The sequence below is a fragment of the Ornithorhynchus anatinus genome, chromosome 20 (genome assembly GCF_004115215.2).
Source record: "Ornithorhynchus anatinus isolate Pmale09 chromosome 20, mOrnAna1.pri.v4, whole genome shotgun sequence".
Classification (NCBI taxonomy): domain Eukaryota; kingdom Metazoa; phylum Chordata; class Mammalia; order Monotremata; family Ornithorhynchidae; genus Ornithorhynchus; species Ornithorhynchus anatinus.
This window is the reverse complement of record NC_041747.1, coordinates 18811677-18824653: the sequence shown is the minus strand read 5'-3', so window position 1 is coordinate 18824653 and position 12977 is coordinate 18811677. Positions and strand designations below refer to the sequence as shown.

At 52.9% G+C, this 12977-nt stretch overlaps 1 protein-coding gene across 1 annotated transcript in view; it reads right to left on the bottom strand.

The window, feature by feature from the left end:
- The window catches only part of EXPH5 (exophilin 5), a 50371-nt gene extending 37737 nt beyond the window's left edge, over positions 1-12634 (bottom strand). The window contains exon 1 of the mRNA XM_029048163.2: positions 12279-12634. Within this exon, the coding sequence (XP_028903996.1) occupies positions 12279-12397 (119 nt within the window). The 5' untranslated portion in view covers positions 12398-12634. The remainder of the gene's footprint in view (positions 1-12278) is intronic.
- Between the last annotated feature and the right edge of the window lie 343 nt (positions 12635-12977).

The window sequence follows — 12977 nt, the reverse complement described above, 5'->3', positions numbered from 1 at the left end:
CGAAGCAGTCGTTCTCTACATGAAATTACACCACCCGGATCGAACTGCTTCCTGATAGACCTTCGGTGAGTTTGGCAATAAATCATTTTCAGCCTGCCCCACCGATAATCACCCAGGTGCCTGTCTTAAATTATTGGGATAGGGCACATTTCTTAATCAATCAATCAGTGGTATTTTTTGAGCGCTTACTGTGCGTGAGTACTGTACTTGGAAAAGTCTCTAATGCAAGATTTGGTTGATCTGATCCCCGTCCACGAGGAGCTGACAGGTAGAAGTAAAAAACACGACATTTCTTCACCGGTTGCCGGAGGTGGAGGTGAGGGATAGGAGTCAGGAGGTTCCCAGCCGCTCCCGGGGACGGCGCTCGCTCAAGACAGGGAAGCTCCGAAAGTTGGAGCTCGCGGAAAGAGACCGTCACCCTCAGTGGTCTCGCGGGCAGGGGGTTCCTGATGGTCCTAGTTACTACCAGATGCCCTTTGCTGACCTGGAAGTAACAGGCGTGGGCTGTGGGACGTTAATGACATCACCGGGAAGCTTTCGGGGCGATCTGCAGAATCCAGAATGTGGATCCTGACCCCCATCCCTGCTCCAGAGGGGCATCGCTTCTCCTCCCCGGAACCCGAGAACCTCAACTCCACTTCTGACCGGTGGAACTCAGCGGCTGGAGCCAAGGCGGAGGAGGCAGCGTGGCCTAGGGGGTAGAGCACGGGCCCGGGAGTCAGAAGGACCTGGGTTCTGATCCCAGCCCTGCCCCTTGGCTGCCGTGTGATCTTGGACAGGTCGCTCCACTTCTCCGTGAAGGCTGTGAGCCCCATGTGGGACAGGGACCGTGTCCAACCTGATTACCTAAATAAATAAATAAACGAAGGAACGGAACAGCCACCAAGGGATCTGGTACGCTATCAGTTCTGGGCAGTGGACAGAGCAGTGGAAAAGTTGACTTTCTGGTTGTCTGTCCCCTCTACTCCGACAGACGACCACTCTCTCCCGCTTCAAAGCCTTATTGAAGGTACATCTCCTCCCAGAGGCCTTCCCAGATTAAACCCCACTTTTCCTCATCTCCCACTCCCTTGTGCGTTGCCCCGACCTGCCCTTTATGTACATTTCTGTAATTTTATTTATTTATATTCATGTCGGTCTCCCCCCCCTTTAGAATATGAGCTCATCGCGAGCAGTTGATGTCACTGTTTACTGTTGCATTATACTTTCCCAAGCTCTCCGTACAGCGTTCGGGACGCAGTAGGCGCTCAATAAATACGACCGAATGAATGACTGAGTAACATGGGGTGAGTGGCCACTCTACTTGCAAGGGTGGCTTCGTGGAAAGAGCCTGGGCTTGGGAGTCAGAGGTCATGAGTTCGAATCCCACCTCTGCCACTTGTCAGCTGTGTGACTGTGGGCAAGTGACTTCACTTCTCTGGGCCTCAGTTCCCTCATCTGTAAAATGGCGATTAACTGTGAGCCTCACGTGGGACAACCTGATGACCCTGGATCTCCCCCAGCGCTTCGAACAGTGCTCTGCACGTAGTAAGCGCTTAACAAATACCGACATTATTATCATTATTATTATTGTTAAGTGGGCTGTAAGCTCCATGCGGGCAGGGATCGTGACTACCAACTCTATCGGATAGTATTTTCCCAGGTGCTTAATGCAGAGCAGGGCGCACCGTAAGCGCTCCATAAATACCGTTGATCCAGGTGGCTGTATCCGCCTGAAAAGCAGCATACTGTAGCGGAAAGAGCCGCGGACAGAAAGTCAGAGGACCTAGGTTCTAATCTTGCCAGCTGTGTGATCTTGGGCAAGCCACTTCACTTTTCTGGCCCTGAGTTTCCTCGTGGGGCGAAGGTAGCTGTTCTCCTCCTTTCGACAGTGAGCCCTACGGGGGTCCGATCATCAAGTTATCGTCCCCAGCACCTAGTTAATCACAGGATTCATTCGACAAATGCCACCGTTAATATGAAACGGACCGTTCTCTTAAAGGCCCATCTCGGCACCATTTTCCATGATTTCTCTACCGGTTAACAGATCATCGAGTGAACATGGGACATATTAACATTCACCAGTTTAGGGGACGCTGCCAAAAGCTTGGCAGGAACTTAGATTTCTTCTCTCCTGTTAGAAACGGTCAGACATTTGAGTGGCTGAGTTAAGGAGGTCTGTCTGTGACTCTCTGCTTCCATTCTGGAAGCAAAAGGTGGGCAGAGGCCTGCGCGGTAATAGAATAAAAAGCCGCTCGTCTTTAACGGGCAGGCTGAGTGAGCTGGAGAGGACGAACAAAGCTCACGGCTTCGGTGCAGCGCTAGCTTCAGAACATCTGGAGAGTAAAAAGCTGCCGGAGTAAGCCGGGGAAAAACAGACCGGCCAGAGGAGAAAATATGAAAGCAAAATGTCCGTTCAAAACCCAGACCTCAACCTACAGGGCCCTTTCCCCTGATTTTGCAAAGGACGACACTTCAAAGTGGAAGACGTGTGGGTCAGAGTTCCAGAAAATACCTGAGGTCCCGGTGAGAAGGTTTGAGTTGACGAAATCCATCGGCGAAAAGGTCATAAAAACAAGCAACGTGGCCTAGTGGAAAGAGTCAGAGGACCTGGTTTCTAATCCCGGCTCTGCCAGTTCCTGCTGTGCGATCTTGGGCAAGTCACTTCACTTCTCCGCCTCAGTCTCCTCAATCGGGAAATGGGGTTTCAATCCCTGTTCTCCCTCCTACTTAGACCGTGAGCTCCATGTGGGGCAAGGACTATGTCCAGCCTGATTAACTTGTATCTACCCCAGTGCTAGGAAGAGTGCTCGGCACCGAGTAAACGCTTAACGAAGCCCATAGAAAAGAAACTTGGATATGATAATGCCTTTGTTATGATCAAAGTAAAAAATATCTCCTTAAAACTATATTTGAAGAGGCGAGGCTGCGTTTAGTTCCTCGGAACAATCCAGCTGGGGAGTTCTGGAAGGCAGATCGTGGGGCAGTTAGGGGAGAATCGGGGCTTTAAAGAATAGTTTTATTTAAAAAAAAAGCAACAGAAAAGGCTATCATATCCACAAACGTTTTTCCCCTCCTCTTTCCCCACACCTGATTCTGTGATCCTGCGGTGTCCCACCCAAGGAGAGCTAATTGTGAAACGCAAACCGGGAATGACTTCAGGGCATTACGGTGCCTTTTTTTCATTCCAAACGGAAGGCACTCCCAACCGGAGGAATGGGGAACGTTGGCTGCTTACCTGCCGGGCACTGGGCAGCGGCCGAGAGATGACTAGCTGCGGCTCTCCCCGCTCCTTGGGCCTTTCTGGCGGGCGGCGGGGCAGCGGGGAGGTGCGGCCCCTTCAATCGGGCCTTGCGAGCAAAGAGCCCGGTCGGCAACCACACTCCCGCTCGGATCTGGAGGGAGAAGCTGCCGGCCAAAGTCCAGAAATGGAAGGGGAGAGCTTCCGGGATTAAGAAAAGGAAGGAGAGTGCAGGTGAGACCGCCCACTCCCTCTCCTCAACCCTGCACTTCTTCCTGGCTCTTCTCCAGCTGCAGCAGTTGGCACTAGGCCTCTGCTGCCTCCCCGGCTGTTCGGGAACCTCTCCCGACTTTACTCTCCCCTCCTTCTGGCTCCCTGCCTTCTGGTGCTTTTGTAGGGCGATGGGGCCGGACTAGTGTGGCCAGGTGGCTTGTGTCCCCTGGCCGCCCCAGAAGCACCCGGCTGGGCCATCTGGAGGGAAGAGGACAAGGTCGTCTCTGCCTTTCTGCTCTCTTTCCAGCCCAAATCTATCTGGCCTGCCCTCCCCCCAGCCACCGGCCATGGCCAGATGGCCTAATTTACCCACGACCCGGGCGGATAAACAAGCGGAGGCACTTTGGACTCGCAACGCATGGAGCCCTCGCCGAGGTTGATGGCCCTAGGTCCTAATGGGCCAAAGCCACCCCACCCTCCTCCACGGGTTCAAATCTTCTTCGTATCGATTCGACGCCGCGACGTGATGATAAAGTATTTAGAAGCAGCATGGTCTAGTGGATGGAGCACGCGCCCGGGAGTCAGAAGGACCCGGCTTCTAAATCCGGGCACCGCCACAGGTCTGTTGTTTAACTCCGGCTCATCTGCTGTGCAACTTTCCCCTTCTAGACTGTAAGCTCACCGTGGGCAGGACGTGCGTCCTTTTATTGTGAGATCGTACTCCCCCAAATGCTTAGTTCAGTGCTCTGCACACGGTAAGCGCTCAATAAATGTGATTGCCTGAATGACACTGGGCCAATCGCTTCACTCTTCTGGTCCCTCATCTGTAAAACGGGGATGAAGACTGTGACCCCCCCCCCATGTGGAACAGGGATGGGGTCCAACCCGTTGAGCTTGTATCTATCCCAGCGCTTAGAACAGCGCCCGGCACGTAGCTTAGCAAACACCACAGTTATTGGAAGAGACGGGCCGGGGGCAAAGCGGGAACGAGAGAAGCACAGTGAGGGCCAGAGAGCGGGGCCATACTTTGAAGCGGGCCCTGGATCCTGGTCCCCCAGCCAGCCCTCCTGCTCTGACAGGAACCAGGCCGAGCCGGACGACGCTCGGCCAGCGATACGCCGCAGAGCCGATGGCTTCCTGACACATGGAGAGATGGCCAGGCGAGCCCTCGGATTCTAATGATGACGACAGTTAATCACTGGGGTATTTGTTAAGCGCTTACTCGGTGCCGGGCACCGTCCTTAGCGCTGGGGTAGATACGACCTAATCGGGTTGGACGCAGTCCCTGTCCCACACGGGGCTCACAGTCTTCACCCCCATTTTACAGATCAGGTTACTGGGGCACAGAGAAATGAAAGTCATTTCACTTTCAATCATATTTACTGAGTGCTTACTCCGTGCTTTGTACTAAGCGATTGGGAAAGTAAAATAGAACAATAAACAGCTCGTCCTGTAGACCGTAAGTTCGTTGTGGGCAGGGAATGTGACTGTTTATTGTACTTTCCCAAGTGCTTAGCACGGTGCTCTGCACACGGAGACTGCTCAATAAATATGATCAAATGAATGAATAAACAGACACATTCCCACAGCGAGCAGGGGGAAGGGAGAAGAGGGTCAGGAGAGAATTAGAGCCAGTCAGTGAGGGGAGCAGAAAAGGGTGTAGGCAGGAATCATAATAATTATGGCATTTGTTAAGCGTTTACTATGTGCTGTTCTACACGCTGAAGAGGAGTGAGAGGGTGGGTGGGAGGGGGCGGGTTAGAGGCCCAGTTTTGAAGATGAACAGCTGCCCTGGAGGCGCAGGGATATCTGATTCATAAACCTTCTTGAGACTCGTACCCAGATGGCAAGGTTAAACTAATTAAACGGCGGTGGACAGACGGGCCTGGGCCTCGGGGGACAGGCCTTCTAGTCCCCGATGCCGTCACTCGCCTCCTGTGTGACCTTGGGTAAGTCAAAAACGTTCAGGACATGTTTCCCCACTCCTCAAGAACCTCCAGTGGTTGCCCATCCACCTCCGCACCAGATCAAAACTCCTCTCCATTGGCTTCAAAGCCCTCAGTCGCCTCGCCCCCTCCTACCACAAACCTCGCGAATCTCCTACTGCAACCCAGCCCGCACACTTGGCTCCTCCAATGCCAACTTATTCATCGTACTTCGATCTCGTTTATCTCGCCGCTGACCCTCTGTCCACATCCAACCCCTGGCCCGGAGCTCCCTCCTCCATCGTAGCTGGCAGAACACCATTCCCCCCACCTTCAGAGCCTTATTAAAATCCCATCCCCGAGAGGCCTTCCCGACTAAGCCCCCATTCCTCCCTCTCGCTTCGGCGTTGCCGTGGCACCTGTACCCTGTAAACATTTTATATTCACCCCCCCCCCCCAGCCCCGGGGCACTTACGTACATATCCCGATTGATTTGAATATCCGTTTTCCTCTCTGGACTGTGAGCCGGGGGACGGGTCTACCGATTCTGTACTCTCCCCAGTGCTCTGGACAAAATAAGCGCTCAATAAACACACCGTACGATCGATTATATCGACGTCATCATCATCGACGGTATTTATTAATGATGATGGTGTTGTTAAGCGCCTACTACGTGCCAAGCACTGTTCTAAGCGCCGAAGGACTCTTCTAAGCGCTGAAATGCTTACAGTGCGCAGAGCGCAATGTATATAAATAGACATGCACTGAGCACGCTGACTGCTGGCTTCTTGTGAATAGTTAATCGGGGAATAATAATAATAATGATAACGTTGGTATTTGTTAAGCGCTTACTATGTGCAGAGCACTGTTCTAAGCACTGGGGTAGATACAGCGTGATCTGGTTGTCCCAGGTGAGGCTCACAATCTTAATCCCCATTTTACAGATAAGGTAACTGAAGCACCGAGAAGTGAAGTGACTCGCCCACAGTCACACAGCTGCCAAGTGGCAGAGCTGGCATTCGAACCCATGACCTCTGCCTGCCAAGCCCGGGCTCTTGCCACTGAGCCACGCCGCTTCTGGAGACGGCGGGACCGTGAGCTCGCTGTGGGAAGGGAATGCGTCTATCGTGTTGTGCTCTCTCAAGCGCTTAGTACCGTGCTCTGCCCGCAGAAAGCGCTCCGTAAATGGGATTGATGGATTGAGTGGCGGACGGTCCAAAGAGGATTGCAAGCTGTTTAGTCAGGCCATTTCCTCTTTTTAAGCTGTCACCCTTTCCCCCAAACCCTCCCGCTTTTAGCAGGCAACTCCCTAGGCTCTCTCCTTTGTAGTGGAGACATCTCCTTGGCCGGCGGCAGTAGCAGCCGGTAGAAGGACAAGAAGATGCAAGGAGCTTCTTGGCAAAAATTCATTCCTAACATGTCAGGACCACAGAGCTTCCTGCCAGAAAAATCTGATGAGTCAAAAAGGTGCTAATTGGGAAGGTAAGAGCGAGAAACGCGACTTAACTCAGGTGGGTCCTGAGAGAATTAGGGACGGGGCACAAAGCGGTCGCATTCTAAGGGTTCTGGTTTCCCATCACCGTGATGGTTTCCTTGAAAAGATGCCTAGAGAAGCAGCTTGGCGCAGTGGAAAGAGCCCGGGGTTGGGAGTCTGAGGTCATAATAATAATAATGTCGGTATTTGTTAAGCGCTTACTACGTGCGGAGCACTGTTCTAAGCGCTGGGGTAGATACAGGAGGATCAGGTTGTCCCACGTGAGGCTCACAGTTAATCCCCATTTTACAGATGAGGGAACTGAGGCCCAGAGAAGTGAAGCGACTCGCCCACAGTCACACAGCTGACAAGCGGCAGAGCCGGGAGTCGAACCCATGACCTCTGACTCCGAAGCCCGGGCTCTTTCCACTGGTTCGAATCCCAACTCTGCCCCTTATCAGCTGTGTGACTGTGGGCGAGTCACTTCACTTCTCTGGGCCTCAGTTCCCTCAACTGGAAAATGGGGATGGAGACTGTGAGCCTCACGTGGGACAACCTCATTCCCCTGTATCTCCCCCAGCGCTTAGAACGGTGCTCTGCACATAGTAAGCGCTTAACAAATACCAAAAAAAAAAAAAATACATTATTAAAAGTTCAGACAGTATCCGGCAAATATTTGGAATGTAAAAAACAAGTGTATTCGTTGTACAGGAGGATAGAGAAGGAGAGAGAGATGGGGAGGGAGGGAGAAAGAGAGAAAAAATGAAACAGAGGAGAAAGAGCAAGGAGCAGTGTCATCTAGTCAGAAGCAGTGTAGCCTAGTGGATAGAGCATGGGCCTGGGAATCGGAAGGACCTGGGTTCTAATCCTGGCTTCACCACTTGTCTGCTGTGTGACCTTAGGCAAGTCACTTCACTCCTCTGGGCCTCGGTAACCGCACCTGTAAAATGGGGATTAAGACTGAGAGCCCCACGTGGGACAGGGACCGCGTCCAACTTGATTAACTTGTATGTATCCCAGTGCTTAGAACGGTGCCTGGTACACAGTAAGAATTTAACAAATGCCATTAAAAAAGACAAGGCCATTTTCCCAGCAGCAAACACATTTTAGCGAAAGAGAGGGAGGGAACCTAAGAGAGAAGCCTTTCGATCTGGACCATGATCTAGCAACTCAAACCAACGACGCTGGAGCCCGTGCACGGTAATGAGTGAGTTGGAGCCTCTGCAAATGTTGAAAACCAGATTCCCGATATCTGTAAATGATATAGAGGTCAAAGGAGCGGCGTGGCCTAGTAGGAAAAGCACGCGCCTGGAAGTCAGAGGATCCGGGTTCTAATTCTAGCTCCTCCATTTGCTTGCCGAACGATGTCGGGCCGCTCGCTTCACCTGTGACTGTGGGCAAGTCACTTAGTTTCTCCGTGCCTCAGTTACCTCATCTGTAAAATGGGGATTAACTGCGAGCCCCACGTGGGACAACCCGATGACCCTGTATCTCCCCCAGCGCTCAGAACAGTGCTCGGCACCTGGTGAGCGCTTAACAAGTACCAACATTATCATTATTGCCTGTGACTCGGTGACTTCATCCGACTGAGGCTACGAGAGCCACGTGAGGCACGGTCTATGTCCAACCTGATTTGTTTGTATCTACCCCAGCGCTTAGTACGGAGCCTGGCGTAGACTAAGGGTTTACCAAATACCTTACCAAAGAAAAAAAAAAGGGAAGCAGACCAGATGCCTTCCTCCCTAACCTGGTCTCGCTTGGATCAGGCGAACAGAACCCAACTGCGCCCGGATCCCCTTGGGTAGAGAGCAGCAAGGCTGGAAACGGCGGCCTCACGAAGCAGCGGGTGAACGCGTTCGTTATCGTTGGTTTTCGAGAGCGGAAGGCTCCTGGTTTACACGGGGACCATGTGGGCTGAGAACTGTGTCCGACCTGATTATCAGAGATCCACCGCAGCGCTTAGTACAGCGCCTGGCACGTATGAGCACTTGACAAACACCATACAGTGGACGAGGAATTCGTCCACCGAGGGTAAGGTCACATCTCCTCTAAGAGGCCTTCCCCGATTAAACCCTCCTTTCCCCGCCTCGTTCTCTCGTCTACGTCAGCTTTGCACATGGATCTGTGACCTTTGGACATGTGATATTCGCCCCACCCCCTACCTCACAGCACCTTTAAATTATATATAGGTTATAAATTACTTAATTAATCCGTTCATTCATTCAATTGTATTTATTGAGCGCTCACTGTGTGCAGAACACTGTACTAAGCGCTTGGAAAGTACAATTTGGCAACAGATCGAGACAGTCCCTACCCCAACGACGGGCTCATAGTCTAGAAGCGGGGAGACAGACAACAAAACGAGTAGACGGGCACCGGTAGCATAATAGCGTTACGGGAACGTCTCCGCTGATTCTGTTGCACTGTACTCTCCCAAGCGCTTAGCTCAGTGTCCTGCGCACAATAAGCGCTCAATAAATATCACCGACTGATTGAGGAAAAAATACATTCCGTTAGAAAAGCTGAATTCTCTCCACTGTACGAGAAAATATTTTCCCAGATTATTATTATTGCTATTACTATTATTATCATCATTATTTTTATTAGTGTGATGCTTACTACGTGCCAAGCGTGGGAGCAATGATAATAATTATAGTATTTATTAGGCTTAGTACTTGCCGAACACCGTACTAAGCACCGGGGCAGACACATGATAATCGAGGCGGACACAGTCCCCGTCCCACAAGGGGCTCCCAGTCTGAGTAGGAGGGAGAATAATAATAATAATAATAATAACTATGGTATCTGTTAAGCTGTTACTATATGCCAGGAACTGTTCTAAGCGCTGGGTGGATACAAGCAAATCAGGTTGGACACGGTCCCTGTCCCCTTTGGGGCTCCCAGTCTTCATCCCCATTTTACAGATGAGGCAACTGAGGCACGGAGAAGTGAAGCGCTCAAAGTCACACAGCAGACAAGTGGCGGGGTCAGGATTAGAACCCGTGACCTCTGACTCCCAAGCCCGTGCTCCTGCCACGAAGCCACGCTGCTCCTCAACCGCGAGGTAGCAGGGAGCTCAGTCTCTTCCAATCAATACTGAGTTCTCGCTCGCTATTCTGAGCAGAAATCCGGAATTCCCTTCCTTCCCAGTATCCCGAGGCTTTGGGGCAGAGCTCGGGGAGGAAGGAGACCACCCCCCCTCAACGACCCATCCCCGGGCCCCCCTTCATCTTCTTCAGAGGAAATGTCTGGAGCCACCCCCAGTAGAAAAACCGGTCTGTTTACGCTTCTCAGCCAGGAAAAGAAAAATCATTTCTGCCCTTTCATCCCCTGGAATAAATCACTCACGCGCTACCGGTTGAAAGGGGAAATCATTTCCCCCTCAGTGAACTTCCTTCACCAAGACCCCAGCGCTAAAGGCAGGCGGAGACCCGGTACAGTGCTCTGCACACGGTTAAGCGCTCAGTAAATACGACCGAAGAAGAAGAAGAGACAATAAGGCTCAGCCAGCATCCAGAGCGTCCGTGGAACTTCTCCTCCCGCGTTCAGGTGAGTTTTCGCTGCCCTTGAGGAACCCCCCTCGTCTCCCCCAGGCTGGACTACATTACTAATATATTACTAGCATATTATTAGGAGGAGTTCTGGGGTCGGATCGGGCATTTTGTGAGTGAGGGTCCCCCTTTCTCATGCCACCTGGAACGGGTCTCTGTGGATATGTGATAATGGTGGTATTTGTTAAGCGCTTCCTATGTGCCGAGCACTGTTCTAAGCGCTGGGGGAGATACAGGGAAATCAGGTCGTCCCACGTGAGGCTCACAGGTAATCCTCATTTTTCCGGATGAGGTAACTGAGGCCCAGAGAAGTACAGTGACTTGCCCACGGTCACACAGCTGCCAAGTGGCAGAGCCGGGATTCGAACCCACGACCTCTGACTCCCAAGCCCGGGGCTCTTGCCACTGAGCCACGCTGCTTCTCCGTGTGTGTATGTTTTGGAAAAGGAAAGGGTTGCCAATGAACCCCCGCTCTTAAAATGGGGATCTCATTTCCGGTGGACAGAGCACGGGCCTGGGAGTCCGCAGGACTGGGTACTTATCTGCTGTATGACCTTGGGTAAGTCACTTCGCTTCCTCTGTGGTAAAATGGGGATTTGAGACTGTGAGTCCCATGTGGGATAGGGACTGTGTCCGATCCGATTTGCTCGTATCCACCTCAGCGCTTAGTACAGTGCCCGGCATCTGGTAAGCGCTCAACAAATACCATCGTTATTTAGGGAAGCAGTGTCACTGAGTGGAAGAAGCCGGGGCTTGGGAGTCAGAGGTCACGGGTCCTAATCCCCGCTCCGCCGCTTGTCCGCTGTGTGACCCTGGGCAAGTCGCTTCACTTCTCTGGGCCTCAGTTCCCTCATCTGGAAAACGGGGATTAGGACTGTGAGCCCCACGTGGGACAGGGACCGCGTCCAACCCAATCACCTTGTAACTACCGCGAGTGCCCGGCGCATAGTGAGCGCCCGGCGGGTCGGTTTCCAGTTCCCCCCGATACGCCTGCGGGTTGGCCCCCGTCTCGGCAACCGCCAGCGCAGCTGGGATCCCGAGGTCTGGACGCCAGTGGCCATTTTAGGTCCAAATCTAAGTTGCCCCTCTCTCCCCAACCTCCTCTCCTCCCCTTCTGGGAGAGAATCGGTACCACCCGCCCCAGGGAGACACTACCGATCTAGAAACACGCTAACTCCCACGGGGAATGGAGCGGGGGCCAAGAAAATCGCCGTCTCCATCCCGGGCCCACGTGCACCCACGTACGCCCGACGCCGACAGAGACGCTGGCATCTCCCAGGACTGTGGTTTCCCAGGCTCGGCCCTTCCGTACGACTGAAATGGACCTTCCGACCAGATGCGCTCGCCACCTGCCCCCAGCGAGGGCGAAGCAGGAAGAGGGGGACGCAGAAATGGAGGGAGAGGGCCGGAATTCAGACGCCGGAGAGGCCCGGGAGAACACGTATTTACTTTCAATTAATAATTAGTATCCTTCCTACTTGTTCGCCTACCTCATGCCCTCCGCCTCTCCCCTCAGCTCATTCAGTCGTATTTATTGAGGGTTTACCCAGTGGCAGAGCGCTGTACTAAGCTCTTGGGAGAGTACAATTCGTCATCTTGGCACCAGCGGCGACTCCGGTGACAAAGAAAGCACGGACAGCCTCAAGGAGGGAGCTGCCTATTCCCAAACGGGAGAGTGCGGGAGCTCGGCCCGGCTCCCTCTGCCCGGAATCAAGGAGGAAAAACCAGAGTTGTCCCGGGCGGATCGACCGGTTTCCCTTCGAGACACGTCTCCGGTATCAGCCGGGCTCCTCTGCGGGCCGTCGAAAGCACAACACGCCGATGGAACGACGCGGTAAGCGGGTATCACAGTCCGGTTCTAGCCGAGGGGCGAGGGGGGGGAGTGAAACCGGTACCTGATCCTGTCCTTCTCCGCCCTCTGCAGCTCCTCGTTTCTTTCCAGGACTTCGAGGATCTTCCTGGCCTCCTCTTCACTTAAGAAGCCGAGATCCAACCCCGGGGGAACCTTCGTCATTTTCGATGCCGTGCGGGGATTACATTTAACCCCGGGGGCTCCCTGTGCTACTTTGATATTTGACGAGGTGTCAAGGAACGTCCTCGTTCCCCTGATCCCATAGCCAATAGAATGCCCTCCTCTGCGGAAAGTCTAAAACACACAGTCTCCGGGACGGCCCACGCCTATAGAATTCCTTCTGACAACATCTTAATGACAGGATTGCCTCCGATCAGCCAATGGTGACCCGGAATGAATAGCCGAACCAGAGAAGTAGCCAATCTCTATTCACCGGGGGCAGGTTTCTTTGCCCTTTCGCTTTGTATTCTTCTTTTTTTTTTTTTAACCGGGGCAGTCCGGCAAATATTCTGAACCTCGGTTTTGCCCATCAGCGATGCCAGGGATTAAATATTGACTCGCCAGGCTGGACGTGAACGTGTTTACATTGGCCGGCTCCGCCGTCTGACTGTGAACACGGCCGACTGAAAGGTTTCAGATCAGTCCGTGGCACTGTACTCTCCCAAGCGCGGTACTAAGCGCCCGGGAGAGTTCGGCCCGACCGGAGAAACGAATGCAACCGAAGGGTCTCCTTTAAACGAGT